Source organism: Numida meleagris, chromosome 3, assembly GCF_002078875.1.
Source record: "Numida meleagris isolate 19003 breed g44 Domestic line chromosome 3, NumMel1.0, whole genome shotgun sequence".
NCBI classification, from domain to species: domain Eukaryota; kingdom Metazoa; phylum Chordata; class Aves; order Galliformes; family Numididae; genus Numida; species Numida meleagris.
In genome coordinates, this window is record NC_034411.1 from 23,542,451 (window position 1) to 23,560,832 (window position 18,382).

An 18,382-nucleotide genomic window follows, 5' to 3' on the forward strand; every position below is an offset into this window, starting at 1 on the left:
TTGCTATTTATAGGGATTTGTTATTTTTTTTTACCTAAAAACTGTGGCTTTGTAACAAATAGTAGAAAAATAAACCTGAAGATTTTTTCCACTTCAGAGGGTTCATCCATGTAAAAAATAATTATAAATATGATATGAAATATGATGGATTTAAATAATTATCATAGAAATATAGTACCTTTAGGTTTACAAAGTTTGACAAGGCATTCCTGTGAAAATGCATATTATTCCCTTGCAGACAACTTCCATGGACACATTCATGATAATCACTACCAATTTATCATATGAAATTATGTATTTTTGTATGGGATTTCTACATAAAAACATGGTGAAATTTTGGAAGCTCTTAACATAAGTGACTTCTTAACAGAAGTAGTCCAGTTCAGTGATTGATTTTATTTTTTTCCTTGAGATTCTGTGGCATCACAGAACTCTTATTTACAGGTCTCTCTGCTTCCTTGCAGGTTCAGAAGCCTCTCTTGTATCTTAACCAAAATAAAGATGAAACATAGTTCTTCCTTTTCAGTTGGAATTTTCCTTTCTTAAGTGGGAAAGCAAAGATCTCTAGGTGGTAGTTGGTGCTGCATTTTTTTTTTAACAGTGTAGTGTAGTAATCACATACATCCCAGTTGACACACAGGAAATTTTTTGTAAAATTCTGTTTATTTTGTCATCATGCAAGAATAGAGATAAGTCATTATCTATTCCTTTTTTGTTGTTTTGTTTTTAGCTTACTACAACCTTTCTGAGCTGTGCTCAGGCATAACAGTGTCAGGATTAGTAACTGATACTATCCATTAAAGCTGTCCTGCTGTTCTAGAATTCTTCCTTGTCATGAATGAATGAAATTAGCTTAATTTCACTGTAAGATTGTTTGTAGGATTAGAGCCTTTGCAGAAAGTTGTGGCAGCACCCAGTGGCAGAGCTGTGGACTGAGTTGTTTGGGAGAATACCTTTGTCTGTCAAACATGAAATGCTGATGTGAAATACTTCCAAGCAGCTCAGAGCAGCATGCTGCAGAGTGGCAGGTTTGGTGGCTGTGTGGTAAGGCTCCTGTCAAACAGTAGCAGCCACAGCAGCAGCAGGAGAGCTGTGAGCAATCCTTTCCACCCACACCTCATTTATAGGAAGTGCTAACTTCAGGGCTTCATTGGGACTATTTAGTTGCTAATGTAATAAAACAAGGGAGCTTGGCTAAAGAACTAGTTAGGTTTTTAATTGTATTTATGATCAGTTCCCCTTTTTGAGGGTGGCTATCGACTTGTACCAGTGTAGGTATTTCTGCTTCCTGTCTGGTCTGAAGTGTTTTCTGTGACAAGTAGAATGGAAATACTCCCTTTATTTCTCAATACTTAGTCCCCTGTGGCAACTGAAACGGAGCTGACTATTAATGTGCAGTGAATGGCTGCAGATAGCAGCTCACAGCCTGACTTTGTGGGAGTCGCAGAGCTTGTGCTTTGTCCTTGGACTGGAGCACACAGCCTAGCAGCGTCTGCAGCACTGCTCTATACAAAGGAGCTTTACCTCTTTTCTATTTTTAAAAAAATACTCCGGTGCTTAGGGTGCACCCGCAGTCACCATTAGCTGTGGTATGGGTGTCCCTCTTGTGCCAAAGCTGCAAGCAGTTGCAGAAGTCAGGGGGCATCTCAGTGGAGGAAAACTGAAGTGGCTTTTGTGCCTGCTGCTGTCAGCGTCCTGATGGATCTAGTTCATGGTTAGAGAGGTCTAGTCTTGTGCTCCCAAGAACCAATGGGCCTTTAAAAAATAGCAAAAAGAAACCTTATGTCCATTCTTGCCAATACGAAGAGGATAGCTGGGGCCCTGGGCAACCTGAACTATTGCTGGATTTAGCAAGTGGCAGCCCTGCCCCATTGCAGGGGGGCTGGAGCTGGATGATCTTTGAGGTCTGTTCTAAGCCGTTCTATGAGATATTGTTACATTCATGAGGTTGCATCCTCTGGTTGCAGCAGTAAGTGTAATGTGTTCTGCACTAGATAGAACACTATCCAGAAGTGCTTGTCTCTCAGTACAGCTTATTATTCATAGGGAAGGGAACATACTGTCATTTTTTGCTTGCAGATAAGAAAATATAAGGAAGGACAATGACTTTGCAAGGTCACTTTAGCTTGTCAGAGAAAAAAATTGTCGTTTTACTGAGTGAGAGATTGCATGGCACTGTGATTAAGTGGAAGGAACTCACATACCCAAAATACCAGAAAACTAAGATAATACAAGTTGATAAGCTTCTTCCCAAGCAGATCTTTTCATTTATCTGAAATGGCTGTGTCACGTAACATAAAAGAACCAGAACATACCCTTGTGCATGCCAGCCTGGTGTAAGCACATGCCTATTGCGCATTGGAGCCCACACGATCCCATCCCTCCCAGAAGAACGAGAGGGACCACACTCTGCAGGAGTGAGGGGTGTTTCAGGATAGGGACGCCAAGGGATGTCAGCAGCCCAAAAATGAGTCACAGTGGGCTGGTGGTGAGGAGCATGGCACCCACAAGAGCGTCACTGTGGGTTTTAGGAGGGATGAAGAGCAGTCTGCTCTGCGAGGCTGAATTTTGACCTTGAAACAGTACTGCAAAGGATGGGCTGAGCCAGTTTTCCCTTAAGCTTTACGTAAGATGACAGTGAGCGAGAACAGCATGCATTATGCTGTGTTTAATATCAATATCAGTTAATGAATCTCTTTAACCAGTCAGTACTCTAATATAGATATTTTTATTTGTGTGCCCATCATTCCAGGAGGAGAACGTTCCTCTTGTGTAAACGTAATACTAAATCAACATGGTAACATCCTATAGCCTGTAAAATACAAGCAAACTCTGCCAGAGGCACAACCTGTACAACACAGATTCATAAGTAGGCAGTTTGAATAAAAACATTTGGGATGGGGAAATTAATAAAATTAGACCATGGCTCACTGTTTTTCTTGACTTGATGGATAGCTGCATTTATGATAGAGTGGGTTAGAATAGCACAGAATGAGCTCAAATAAACTTTGTACAGTGGTGTTTTTGATGTTACAAATTAAATACTTATTTGTGAGTCTTGGGGGAAGGAAAAAAGAGCAGTGCAATGTAGCATCCAGCACAATTTCAGAAGCGTTCCAACATTTTCATTTAGACACAGTGCCTAACTGGATTCCTAGATAACAGAAGCTGGAGATCATTCATTTGTATGTCATGATTTGAGATGAGTAAAATTTTGCAAATAAACACTGCATGGTACAAAATAAATTGAATCCATAAAAGAAGAGAGTATGTTGCTTTGACTGATGTTATCTCACTTAATTATTTCAGTGCTTTTCTGTTTTGCTTCTGAAATTAGACAACACAACTGATGAGAATACAGTTAGTTTAGTGGGTAGAAACAGCTTTCCTCCAGGGCAAAGATGTTCTTTTTAAAAGCTCAAACAAACAAAAACTCGATTAGTTTGTTGCCTGAATGAACAATAAATGTTTAAGATATTGGAGAGTGTCCATAAGCTTCAGATTAAAACTATGTTGGTACTACTGAATACTGTTTTGCAGTAGAGGAGATTCGCTGCAGAGATGGTAAATGTTGGGTTTGGCCTGAACTGTTGCAAGCTGAAGATTGAATGTTTTGCAAACTGGATTTTGTTTGCACGTTAGTGAAATAAATCGTCTTGGAAAATTGGCAGTAACCTGTATGAATTGGAGTTTAAATTCTACAAAAATAGGCCTAAATATACAGACATTGCTCTAAATAGGAATTAATATCATCGCTCTGATGAGAACAGTTAAATAATTAAATAAGTTGCCTGGGGAAGGAGTGGGAGAATGGGACATTACTATGAGCACTCTTTTTAAAATCTTTTTCTCCATTTACAAACCTTTACACCAAGTTCCTTGCCCTCCAGACATAACTGGTGGGTACTGCTTTGTGTAAACAAGTTGGATAAATACTCCTGGAAAGAAACATTTCACGTGACCACTAGTTTCTTGGTGAACTCTGCACAGCATTTGCTGGACCTGCTCTGTGTGATGCTTTGGTATTTTTGTCCGAGCCTGGATAGTGCCAGTATCATCACTGATGATGCTAAGCAGATCAATGACGGTTAACACTACTGTCTTTTGCAGATTTATGTCATAATGAAATATCTTTAGTGAAAGTGGTTCTGCATGTGAAGTTGAAGATTGAACATAGAAGACATAATGGGGGTAGTCCTTCAAGCCTGTATTTAGACTTCTGGAGGTAGTTACAGTGCAGCCTTTAATTACTTGATTGCTGTCTCTTCTGAATCGGTCAGTGCTCAGAAATGACAATTCTGCCTAAAAAGCAGTTCATCTGTATTGAGTTGCTTTAATTTACTTTGCCTGGCTACCTATGTTATTTTTATGGCAGGGTTTTTAGTCTCATTTTTCAAGGATGTGAATTTCAACACCGACTTTGCTGCTGAACTTATGGTAGTGTCTTAGTAGCCTACCAATGTTAATTAACCTTTATGGGTTAGTGTGGGATGATACTTGCATTTAACAGATGAAGAGCAGAGTTAAAAAGATTAAGGTCAAAAGCATCTGCTAATTACTCAATTTTCTAATTAAGCTATTACCCGATACCCAGGACAACCCCATGCACCTCAAAAGCCTGATTGCCATGGGTGTGAGATGCCTGGGAGGAGCTGGCTGAGCTCAAGAGAGAGAGCTCCTGGCACTGACGTTTTTAGCCTGCTCAGTTTGGTTGGCAAAGTTTCTAATTTATAACTTTTAAATTAGGACTGTAGGACTTTATCCTGTGTTCACAATTGTAAATAATGCTGACATTTCTAGCATAATGTGATCTATTTTCAACAAAGGCATACTGATCTTGAAGGCTTTTTCCAACCTAGATGATTCTAAGACTCAATGTTATTTTTAACGCATGTGCAGTTTATAGTAGAGCAGTTGATTGCAGCAGTCACTGTGAACTATTTTGTTCCTTTGTGAACTTCCAAGCATGTATGTTATATAACAGTAGGAGATGCTCTGCCTCACTTTCTCTCTCTGTGACATGAAAACAGTGTGTCATCTGATATTAAAAAGAATCCGGGACAACTTGGACTGTTGCTGAACAAGTTATGCAGAGCATCCCACACAGGTCTCTGTAGCCCTCATGAATTCTACATGTGTTGTTCAGAAGCACTGTTTTGGAAGATAAGAGCATGTCTTGCTGTTTGAAGGCCAAGCAATGAAAAGTCTTGAGCTTCAGAAGACTATCTGAGGGATCATCCAGTGCTGGAAAAAGAAAATTCCACAAACCACAAGGCATTTTAATTAGTGGATGGTGAAAATACAGTGAATGGTTTTAGTGTTGATCTGCATCTTAATGGATGGAGTTGTTAAGAAGTATGCAACTGGGGAAAGGGTATGTGAGAGAGCCAGCGTAATTACCTGCTTCTTCAAGTAACTGTGGATTCCTACGTCAAACAGGAGACATTTGCAGAAGTGTTGGTTTGGTTATGCTTATCAAATCTAGCACTGACCATGTGTGAAGTCTGTTCTGTTTCTTGTTAAACTTGGGTGCCTGGTAGATAATACGATTACTGGAAACTTGGACAAGCTAAACGATCAGGTTAATTAAATACAGGGTGGAGTTGTACCCTGTGAATTTTGTGCCGATAAATTTATAGATTATTAGTATTAAAATGAGTGTTTACAGCAGCAGATGCACTGGATTATTACAAAAATATTTTTATTATAGTGCTGTAACTGTGGTTATTGGTAAGTAAATTTTTCCATGATATTTTTGTATTATGTTTTAATGTTTCTCCCTCTTGCTTTTTTGTGTCAGCAATTATATAAATAAATATGAAGCCTGTGTGCACGGATATGTTCAGCATACACAAGCAAAACAAATTATTAGAGATGAAGATATAGATCATCACACATGTCAGACTAACCCTTTAAAATGAGACTGCTTCAAAACATGGGTGATGTTCTCTGTAATGTAGTGTTGCAGTAGTGCAGGTTCACAGACATTAACTCATTTCAAATAAATCATTAAACAGTCAGAAATTACAAAGATCAGTAGCAGCTGTTGCATTTCAGAATATTCATGTGCTCTGAGAAAATCTTGTGAATCATCTGCAGACAGAACAGTGTACTTGTGTTATGGATGTGTAATATGCTTAACTGAGAAGTCTGAAGGAAACTTTGTTCCACTACAGTTATATATCTTTGTTCTTATTTTAATACTTAATGCAATGCTATGGTGATTTAATTTTATAGTATATGGCATGTTATTTTATTGTTTTTTATAATTGAGTTTTGGGTTCCATGATTGTCTATAAAGATATACACAGATCTGTACAGATCTACTCCAGATGGGCCAGTTTTCATTTATCAAAGTCATGCATAAATTCTTGACAGCATAAACCATATTCCTGTCAGGGTTTTTACTGAGGTTTTTATACACGTTCTAATTTTTCAGCCTTGAGCAAGAAGTTTTTTTTTTCTTTTGTTTAGTTTATATGGCTCAGTTCTGTGCACTTAACATGGTGGACTGCACTGATGTGTTTTAAAGTGAAAAATGAGCCACCTTATTGCATGGTCTATGATTAGAAATGTAGATTACCCTTTAAGATGACTGCTTCTAACATTTTAGATTCTTACTGTCTACCAGACATTGCACTTGCATTTTATGGTCTGATTCTGTGGTAGCATGTGTGCAAGGCTAATGGAGAGTAATAGGTTTTTCTTAATTAACTACCATAGAAGGAGCTAAGATAAGGCTGAATAATAAGATGTTAAACAGTCCATTGAATTGTTCAAGGAAGATGATTTTCTCAACATGCAGCTGGTTGAGTGAGGGATGATGACATAAGTTCTTCCTGAAAACCTGAAGAGATGTCTGTGTGAGAAGAAAATAAAAGGTTTAGCTGGTGTTCGAAGTATTAACATACCATGCATGAGCTGTGAAAGAGGACCAATCTACAATGATCTACTTAAATTAGTTTCAAAACATCTGCATCATTGTAAAGAAACACCTTTTACCTTTGTCTGCAGTAGTAAGTGTAGGTTAAACTACGAGATCAAGCAGTGCATTGTTCTTAATTCTGAATGGAAAAATTGGGAATTGAGGCAAAGTGAGTGAAAAAGTAGGAAAGGAAGTGGAAGATATATGTGGTAATCGAGAGTGTTAAAGGCCTGAGTCTTGCATTTGCAACAGGAAAAGTTGGGGAGAACTTCCCACTCAACTTTCATGTTGCTTGCTTTAGCCTCCAGGGACACATTAGAAGTTGATAAGGTATCTGTTAGGAAAATCAGGCTTTCTTAATCTTCGATGTTCATGTTGTATGCTTTAATTTGTTTTAGTTCCAGTTCTCACGCTCCTTACATGACATGCATCCTTTACAAATCCAGGATAGGTTGTGTGCATACTGACATTTGGAGGAGGTGAAAGTGAAGATACTGTTGGCAAAAGACTGGCATCTAACTCTACCTTTTTTTTTCTTTTTTTGTGAATTATGTATTATGGATGCAAAACAGAATCTTTGCACCTTTGATAAACTAGTCTTAAGACAAGTAAGCAACAGAAAACTATGCATAATTTTACCTTCACTTAATATGGTAGGGGAAAATTTGTCGGTTATCTTTCTGGAGCTAAAACCCTCATGGTCTTCAGAACAAAAATTTCAGGCTGTGCAAATACATGCCTTCTTGTGCATGTGAGCACATCATAGTTCTAGTGAGAAGGGATTCTTTTGGGTCAGTTGTCTTCTGAAATTGTGAGTCAGATCTTTATACCAGCCCAAGTAATTTCTGTTGCATTTCTGTAATAAAAGACTCTTAGTGCTCTGGGGAAAACAGAAAACCGTGTGGGTGCCTTGGCAGACAGTGGTTTAAAAATATCTGTGGTTTGTGTGGTTTTATTGGACAAAAAGTAGGATTTTCCATCCTGTGGTTTAAATTTCCAAGCGCTGGAGCTTGTAGAATTTGTTTTTCTGAAATGTTGCTTGTGTCTAAAATCAAGCCCTTACTTACGTTTAGTCAGAGGCAGGAGTTGGCTCCGAGAAGGGAATAATGGGTACTCTGGAATTGTTTAGGGGCCCCAGTTCAGTTGTATATATATATATATATAAATACAAACGTTTTAAATGTAGAATGTTCAGTTTTCTCTCAGACAGACAGTGATTAAGCGTGATACCTTTCAAATGCTGTTATTCTCATGTACCTGTTTAGTGATATGTGAGAAGGAGAGTGAGAGGTCTGCTGGGAGTTTTAAGTACCTTCACTATGTATTGGATCCCACTGTCAGAGTTCCTTGACAAAGCCTAAGGGGACTTTAGAGCTGCAGGTTTGTTCATTCTGCTAGGAGTGGTTTGATTCATGACTGTGAGGAGTTCCATGGAGCATAATGCGTCTGTTTAATGCAGTTTGTTGGCTATGAAAAATTAATGCTAATTTCTAGTCATTCGGATGTCTCTTATGTACTGAATGAAAGCATTTCACACATCCCTGCTTACTCCAAAAGCAGGGGAAGAGTTAATGTTTTAATGGCTAAAATTAAAAATCAAACTGGTGAAGTGTGATCAAATAGCAAGACTTCTCATTTTGAAAGTTAATGTGCTGTAAGTTTAGACCTAGCATATATTTGCTTTTGTTTGCATTCTAAAACTCTCATCTTACACCTCTTTTCAAGATGGAAAGACCTCAGACCCACGTTTCCGTGCATATCTCCTTCCTTTCAACAGCCAGCACTGCGGAGGATGCTTTCTTCATAATGGATCTTGTTGCAAAGTCCCTTGTGAGAGTAGTGGTTATGGGCAACTTGGGAAAAATGACCAGAATATCAGAAATTGTAACAACTTGTTACAACAAAAAATAACCAGATGACTACAAAGTGCCTTTGAAAATGAATTAATTAAAATAAATAATCGATTTCACTGAAGCCTCTGGCCCATTTTCTGATCTCATTTCTCTCTTTGAATAAATAAAGCTCCCTCTGCTTTATCAAGCTGAGTAGCTCATGGAAGGCTTGGATAGATGCCCCGCGTGGCATGAGGGAATGGCCAGATGTTTAGGAGTGGGAGAAGAGAAAGCGATGATATACTTAGGTGTCACTTGTGACTGACTTTGAACTTACATTAATAAACTTTTTCCTTCTGAAAAGGGAATGGCATGCCCTTGAAGGAAGCTTTTTGTTTAAATTTCTTCTTCAGAAGTTCTTTGGATTATAAGAATGTGTTTTTAAAAAAATAAATCCCCAAGAGCCAGGAATTTTGAATATGTACCTCACGGATTCATTAAAGTGATCTCAAGGATTGCAGTTGTGTTTACTTTTAAGGCATCTTCTTTTTTGCTAATCCCCAACTGCTTTACTTTCAAGACACTGTCAAGAAGGGCATGTTGGAGTTCAGTTGAGTATTTGCTTTCATGGGTGAGGTGTTTGGATTGGAAATCATTCGTTTTCAGTTCTACTACATAGTACTTAATTGTCATCACTTAGAACATACCCTGCTTCTGAAGATTGATAGAGAATAACAAAATGTCTTCCCAGCATGTGACTGTGATTCTTGGTCAAACAAAATATTCTTGATTTCCAGGTGACCTTACTGTTTAACTTCTTTCAGTCTTTCAGTTGTTTCATGTGCTGCCCTTGCAGTGCAAAGCAGCTGCTGGTGGTTTTCTCCCATTACGCACACAGTACATTGCTTTGCCTATTTCTGAGTCAGCTAAATGTCTTAATCATCCTGGTTTCCTTTTCATGCCCCATTTTTACAGCTGCCATCTCTGACAGGCTGTTGGATTTGAGAGTGTTTCTGCATCAACTCACTGGGCTTTGTTTAGGAGCTGAACCTCCACAGCACAACTAGAGACCAGCATTAGTCAACTTCTTCACTATCTTAGTTTATGTTGAGGAGGTCACAGAATTGCAGCTTCCCCTTACATGCAGAAAGTCTTGGATCTCAACTAACCCTTGGAGATTTGTGAAGAGTGGCATAAATGTGGCTTTGAGACTGGCAGGAGCCATCTAATGGGCACCTTTCCTGAGGTGCCAGAGTTTGGCAGGGGCAATTTTGTCAATGTTGGTAGAGCATGGGGGTTTAAAAAAAAAAAAAAAAAAAAGCCCTTGTAGTGCTCTTCTGTCTGTGCTCATCAAAGAGAGACCAACAGTGGAGCATTTCCTGGTTTGGTAATTACTGGTTTTTTTGGTCTTCACACAAAGAACACAGCAATGTCTGGCTTCTGAAATGATGATATGACACAGCTAAGAGAGAACTACTTACTTCCTCCTTTTACAAATGTTTTATAGTAATGTGCTGCATATTTGAAGTACCTAGAAATTTAACCACTATCAGACTTCTTAATAGTTGATTAATTGAAGACTTTAACAGACAAAAAAGTAAATATAAGAAGCAAGTAAAAAAAAAAGTTAAAAGAAATGTGAAACTTTTGCATTTGTTTAGACTTCTGGTAGCGAATAACGAGATGTGAAGAGCAAGATAATTACTTTAAAAATAATTGTCATTGTTTTGTACGGTGTTCATTTTGTCTGGTCCTGTGCATTTATTTAAAGGCTAATATGGTGATTGCAGCAGCAGTGTGAATTGTGTGGTTCCTCTTTCAATTCACTTCACTGAAGCCAAAACTCTTCATGACTTAATTGATAGAAATTGACCTTAGTTCCTTTTTATGTGCTATATAGGTACACGTGTGCTTGTAGGAATATCCCGTATCTCCTTAAAGCAAATGGGTTTTTATATTTTGAAAATAAGGTTTTCAGTAGATGGATCTTATGCAGTTCTTTCTAACTGGAGTAGCAGTCATGGTGTGGATCTCTAAAATACCAATGAGAGACCAGAGAATATGTTGAGTTGTAGAGTTATTTCAATAACTCCTGTAAAAAATTGACTTTTTTTTTGTATAGATGAATTACTGTTATGGCTGGTGATACTGAAGGCATTTTGTTCAGAGTTGTTCTGATCTGTTGTCTCTGGGTCTCAGTCTGATTGCATACCTTATTAATTCCTCTACAGTTCTTCTTATTTACTAGCATGAATAGTGTTAGCCGTGAAGAGATACATTTCTGTTTTTGGTTTAACAAAAAAGTGAATTCAGTCATTATGCAAAACTGTTTTATTTTGGGAGTTTTCCCATCAATGTGATCTCAGCTGTTCCTTTCAGTTTAATAATAATTAACATTTCACCACTGTTATTACTTTGCTTTGCTAATTCCTTGTAGGAATCTTTTCACTTTGTAAAATTATTATGATTTTTTTTTTTCAGTTGGTTAAATTCATGCTTCTTCTGTAATGACTATCATACATGCAAGCTTTGTATTTTAAAACTATGGAAGTTGGCACTAAAATCCTTGATCTCTTTCATATTAAATTAATTGGAGCAGTTTGACTTGCATTTTTATTTATTTATTTTATTTTTATTTATTTTATTTTCATTTATCTTATACAAGTTCTTAAAGGTTAAGGTGTTTCGTGAAAAATTTTTAGTTTTAAGGCTATGTCTTTATGTCAACCTTTGTCCTTTTATTTATTCATCAGATTAGTGAACTAAAATTTAGATTGTATATAATCACTGTAGTAACATCCAACATCTTGCCCTTATGTGTGAATTTTCTGTTTGGAATTATTTCATAAAATATTTCATACTCTCTGTTTGTAGAATACAGGTTACATTTTGTAAACCATTCCTTCTTGAGTTTTAGTAAAGATGGACAAAGAATTCAATACCTTGTGATTGAGCAACATATTCTTTTATGGATCTTTTTTAGTGGTTAGACTCTGACTTATTGGAACAGCCAAATATGAAAATCTGTTATGTGTTATTTTGGCTTGGCAGAAATAATGCAAAGAACTGTCAAAAGCAAAGAATATGCAGAAGCTGTAATTTCCTTTTTACCACTGAAGAATAGATTTGGCTGGAGTATGCCTTCAATCCTTCAATGCTAATCTATCTCTGTGTGGCCAAACAGATTTTTGGAATCCTTTTTTAGTGTATTTACTTTCTGTTCACTTCAGGCCAAATGTTACAATAATGTTGGCTTTTTTTTGAGCCTGTGCAAGGTGGTGATGTTAAAAAAAAAATAAAAAAATTTAAAAAAAAAAAGAAAAAAAGAAAAAAACAACACTTGTATGTTTCAATCGTGGTTTTTTTTAACTTTATATCATTTTAAGATTTTATATCATTTAAAATTCTTCAACAGTTCCAAAAGAACACATTGCAAAATTTGACCATATTTAGCTGGCCTCACAAATAAACTTAATTTCAGGCTTTCTTAAACTGGTAAGCATATTTTTCTTTCTACACTTCTAACAGAAAGTAATTTCCTCTTCTGCTTATAGTGGAGCCATGCTGATTAAGCCTTCTAAGCTGATGATTAGAAATACTTCTGTCTTGAATCATTAATTTGATACGTCTAATATAATATCTCTTCCTTCTTTGCCTGAACATGTTTGTTTGAACATCTTGAGTACTTCAAAAGGATGGGACAGACGTACTTATGCTGTACGTGTCTTTCTATGGCTTTTGGTTTAGAACAAAACAGCTAAATCTCTCTTTCTACTGTTTCTCCTCCATACAGATGACAGCATCTCAGCTGCAAGCACATCTGATGTCCAAGACCGACTTTCAGCCTTAGAGCTGAGAGTGCAACAGCAAGAAGATGAAATCACTGTCCTAAAAGCAGCACTGGCTGATGTGCTAAGGCGCCTTGCCATCTCTGAAGACCATGTAGCTTCTGTGAGAAAATCAGCCCCAAGTAAAGGTAGGCTCATATTTGGTAAATTCTTTCAGTCAGAACATTATCATTTAGTATATTCCTCATTGGTAACTTTTTTTCCCCCTTTTCGTTTGGAAAAGCAGGTATATTTTGTGTGAAACAAGGTTATTTTTTATATAGGATTGTTTAAAAATTTTAAAACAAACACATCATCATCAGCAACAACAAAAACAAAACAAGAAATACCCTAGATGCTGTTTGCACTAATTTGCCTATATGTGCATGAATGTTGTGTTTTTGTTCTTTTTTTTTCCCCGTGAACATTTCCTTTTCTATTTTGGAGACCTATTTGCATTGTTATTGGAATTCTCTCTGACTGAAAACTAGAAAGGAAGAACTACAGCTATGTATATTGGTGATATATGTTAGACCTACAGCTAAGTAAAAGGTTAGGTCATGTTTCAGATAATTCATGGTTCTAGTTCATCATTAATACATTTATCCACATGAAGTCATGCAGTCTAGAGTTTGCTGGACTCTATCTCTGTATTTCAGCCTTCAAGTTCAGCTATTACACCAACACTGGTATAACACTGAACTGACACACCATACCCTGTGTTTGTTAGAGTAGCTGCATTGTACAGGCTGAAAATGCAAAAGCTTGAATGAATGAAAGTTTTGAATGCTGAAAGTTTGAATTGTTTTAGTTATGGCAGAGAGATCAAATTGCTTAATTAATTGTTTTTGCAGTCTCTCTGCCAGATGGAAGGAAGTGATGGTGCTTAATTGGCTTGGGCTGTGAATCCTGCCATTCTCTCTTACTTGGTAGACTGTTGTCATCCCTGCTTATAAATGCCGCTTTATCTGTCTGATATGCATCTCTGGTCTCATCAAGATTGAGACTTCCTTGTCTAACTCCGTAAATTAAGCTGAAGCAAGTATTTCAGTTAAATCAATCTTAGCTGTCTGCTATCCATTAGGACAAAAAGAAAATGTCTAAGAGGGAAACTGTGAGCAAAAGGAATGCAACACAGAACCACCTTCTTCCTATTTACATGCAGGGGAACTGAGATGTTTGCAAACATGGATAAAGATCTTTGTCTTGGAAGTGTCTAAAATCCAGCTAACATGATGCACAGGCAGGACAAGCTTGCCTTGTTCTGCAGAATGACTTGCAGCCATCTCCTTCTGGGAACACTGCGGGTCTTGGGGCCATACCAGGTTCTGCAGGTTAATTTGTTCAGTGAAAAATAAATATATTTTCTCCTACAGTGGGAGAAGAGGGAAGATCAAAATATCTTCAGTTTCATGAAACTTCTGCTACTTAATGACACCAGCATGTAACTGTGAAAAAAGTGGATGGGGGGTGGGTGTGAGATGCTAGCTAATATGTTGAACGTAATTGAATCATGACTAAATTAGCACTGTATTTAAGTTGTCCATGATGTGTACTCGTTGTCTTCAGTTGCCTAATGTAACCGTGCAACACCTTAGCTTCACTGTTTACCATAAAATCAGCTGTGTATTGATGGCATAAAGGTATCACAAAAGAAAAAGAGTGTATACAGTCACTAGAGTTCTGTACAAGTCTGAAATTAGACTTTAAGTATGAACGAGATATTAATATTGGTTTATACTTAGACATCAGTATTTTAATAAATATTTCAAAAAAAAATCATGCATAGCTCTTTGTGATCCCATGGGTGGTTATTTTGCTTTCTGTATTTTAAGTGCATTCAGTTGATGAGGAACCCTTGAAACATTTTAACAAAGAGAAATGTGTTATATTCCCAAATAAATAGGATTGGCAGATCTGAATTGTCATACAAAAATAATAGAGACGCTAATTTTAATTTTTCTTTGAAGTATTTTATGGATATTTAACAGACTTTTACTAGTTAAGTCATGGTTGCTGCAAAGGTTACTGTAATTCTCCCAAATCCTTTCTGGTGTTCATGATTCTGTCAAGAGTATAGATTTCTGCATTACAGCAATTAGTTTCATATCAAATAATACAGTGGTTTTTAAATTTCATTTAATTTTGATTCACATAAGTATGTCTCTAAAGCAGAACTTGAATATGTGCTGTCATTATTAATGAGCAACAAGAAAAGATGTGTGTTTTTCTGAATACATGGAGAGATGTGTTTAATTTGAAGAATGGCAAGACAGTGAGATAAAGTCTTCTGAAATAAACTGGAAAAAAAGGCATCTTGACTCTTTCCATCAGAGCTTTAATCTGAGTAGCAGACAATATCTAGCCTACTTTGAAGGAGTCTCTCCTACTTGCTGCTGAATTGTTTTCTAAAGCCTCAGTGTTTTTCTGTAACTAGTTCAGCAGTGTCTTTGAAGAGAGATTTTTCATAAGTTAAAAATAAGAGCTGTGAAGAGACCAGATCATGCCAAGGACAGCAAATACAGATCACTTTTAAACTAATTTTTCTTATTCTGAAGTTGATAGGACAACTTGGTGCAAGAAGAGATCTCTTCATCCTTCATTGTTGGTTTGCCTGCATTGCATATCTGGAAAACAAACAAATTCTGCTCTTACTTTTTATAGCTCTGTATTTTAGATTGAGTGATTGAATCAACCGTAGCTGAGGCTAGAATTTCTTGCATTATCCTTGTAGTCTTTGTTTTTCTTTTTTTCTACGTAATTTTTGTTGCATACTTATTTTGAACATAGTCCAGTCTTCAGTGAAAATTTTGTCAGGGGTGAGGGTAGATTTTTATTTATACCCCATGGTCTATCATTTAGCAGGTTACTGCCTACAGTTTTGGCTGTCCATCTGCAACTCAGAAGCAAGGTGCTCTTCGTGTGATGCCAGGTGATCTGCAAACCGTTTGAGATAAGGCAGAGAGTTTTTACTCCACTTTAGTGCCTCCTAGTCAAACATGAAGTGCAGACACTAGATAAGGGAAATACCTAGTTGCAACAGAATTAGCTTGCGTTCTGCTATTGCACAGTGAAAAGCACGTTGTTTTCTTATGTGGCTTGTCTTCCTCTTTAGTATTTCTCAGTGTAAAATCACTCCAAACGGAGAAAATCTTTTCAAAATAAAAAAGCTGTAATAATACTTTTGCATAAGGAAATAGCTACAAGTATCTACAGACTAGCAAAATAGCCATGCCTAAAGATAGAGCTGAAGGTTCTTAGAAAAATGGAAGGGATTGGTTAGGGAAAAAGTCTGCAGCAGCTACGGGGCTTGGAGGAGGGAGATTGTGGTGCGTGGGTGCATTTGGGTTTGTAGTCTTTTTTCTTCTTTCTTTTTTAACAAATGACTTAACAAGAAATTTTTCTTTGGAAGTTCTTTGTTTTTATCAGCTCTACACTGTCATTGCCACACATGTCTGCTCATATCTCCTGTTGATGTGTGATTGATGCTGTTAACATTCCCGAAACAAAGCTTACCTGGACATCGAAGAAAAAGAAAATGTAAAGCAGCCTGACACTTGTAGCTGCCAGCAAGATAGATTGGCTTGTAGCTGGTGCCTGGTAAACCTATTAAAATCTTACAGGGTGTCAAAACGTATGTAACAGAAGAATTCGTCCCTCAAACTCTGGGTGTGGAGATCAGTTTGTGTCTCACGATGGCACCAGTAAAATTGCTCAGGCTCACCACATTGCTGGAGTACAAGCTGTTGCCTGAAAGGATGGCTGTTTACTGGATAATACACCCTGATCTCTGCCCATAGCGTTCATGTCCTTTTTCTAGACTTGGAAGTAATGAGGAGGCTAGTCATAGACTAGTGCCCTGGAGGAACATTTCCATTGCTTGGACAAGAATTGATGTCAAATAACTTGCAGGGAAATTTAGGTCACAAAGTGAAATTGAAGCAATGGTGCCAGTTTGAAGAGAGGTTCTCCCAGGACAACATGGAGTGGAGACCAAAAGGCATTTACTTTACTTACGGTAGAGGTCTTGGAGATCTGCAGTTACAACTGCATATTGGAAATGCAATTTTTTTTATTTGTTCAGTGATTTTTTCCAATAGGAACCTGAGAGATTTATATGCTTTTCTGCTCCATTTTCCGATGCAAAATGTTGTCTGTTCAATATCTCCACAATAAGAAAAATCCTGAACTACTATCTTGCATCAAATTCCATCTCAGTGCGTTAATATAAGCAAAACTCTCCAGTTATATGTTCTACCTTCTCACAACAATGGATTCATTTTAATAACATGAAGTCATTTTAATTTTTATTAAAAAATGGCTTCAAGTGTTCAGTAAGCTTAATTAGTGAAAGCATAAGATAGGCTTTTAATAGTGGTTTTCATTTTTAACATTGCAATGTGCATAGTTGTTCTATTAACAGGGTACGTGTTTATGTTGTCTAATTATTAAATGCTAACACAACTGAAAATAGAAATGCAGGTAGGTAAATGTTCATGGTAAAGACAGATTATAGGCACTTATTCATGGCATTAATACTAACTTGGCATGCTTGTATGTGTGCCGTTTTACTCGTGGGAATAGTCCAGCTAAAGTCTGCAGGCAGTATGCTCACATAATGAATAATGACACTCCCGAGGTCTTAATGGGTTTCCCAGGTACTGGTTTTAGTGCCATCTGTTCTTTCTGTGTTAGAATTTATTTTTTTTCTACACTACTTCCCTATTTTTTCCTGTCTTCTGCTTTTCTTCTGCCTTCTTTAATCTCTTACCTCTGTTGTACTTAGTTTTATTGATGTTCTTAATTTATTCAAAGAAGTTGAATCTAGAGCATGTTAGTTAACTCAAGGTCATTTAGCAGCTAAACTAAGTTGAAGGTAAGAGAAGAGGAAAGTAGATTTTCTTTTATTTAACTTCTGTAACCTAAGAATCCTGTTCATGCTGAAAATGTTCAGAGCATTGAAATGGATTGTTTTTCAGTTGTGGTGATAACACACAGTACCCTTATCCTTTTACCATATGCTTCTTCCAGTTTTGGATATGCTGTTAGGTATTTGTGTGTGGTATTTTTTGTTTTTTTTTTTTTTGTTTGTTTGTTTTGTTTTTTTTAAGTGTGTGGACAAATTCTCCTGAGGTGCTGCTCTACTATTCTCCACAATGCTTCTCAAGCTATGAATTGCAATCCTGAATAGCTAAACAATGCAGTTACTTTTCCAAAGTAAAAACTGTCTTGTTTTTTTATAACACTTCAGTAGCTTTTTTCAAGACTCTTTGCCAGAATTTATCAAATTGTTTCAAAATACCTCAGATACGTTTTATTTATTTCCTCTGCTTGAATACAGCTCATCTGCAATTGGTTAGGGTGCCTTTGGAAAAGTGTACCAAAACGATGGTAGGATAGGGAGGGGGGAGGAAAAGTGCTGTGTGGTTTTGAAAAGCTGTTGGCTCCCTTCCACCAAGGAAGTCTTCAGTTTCTCTCAGGAACAGTTTTTAAATCTACTACTAGGAGCATGGCTCTCCTAGACTTTTGGGAACATAACACCTGAAAAACTAGTTATGTCTGTAGGAGGAGTAGTTATAGTTAGAAATTTATACATCAATATGTACATTGTTAGCTATAAAAATATGTAAGATATCTGTTAATAAATATTAAATTATTTTAGCATTGTAATCATTGTAACTACTGAGATAAATTTGCATGCACTGAAAGATACTTACACTTTGTTTTCAAACCATTTCATATTAACAAGCCTCTACTTAGATTGCTCTTTTCCTTTTAATTGGAAAAGACAAATTAGG

General features: G+C 36.9%; 1 protein-coding gene across 5 annotated transcripts in view; it reads left to right on the plus strand.

The window, feature by feature from the left end:
• EML4 (echinoderm microtubule associated protein like 4) overlaps positions 1 to 18,382 on the plus strand; it is a 153,523-nt gene that overhangs the window by 69,600 nt on the left and 65,541 nt on the right. For all 5 annotated transcript variants that reach the window (XM_021390062.1, XM_021390061.1, XM_021390064.1 and 2 more), the window contains exon 2: positions 12,551 to 12,733. In XM_021390062.1, the coding sequence (XP_021245737.1) occupies positions 12,551 to 12,733 (183 nt within the window). The remainder of the gene's footprint in view (positions 1 to 12,550; positions 12,734 to 18,382) is intronic.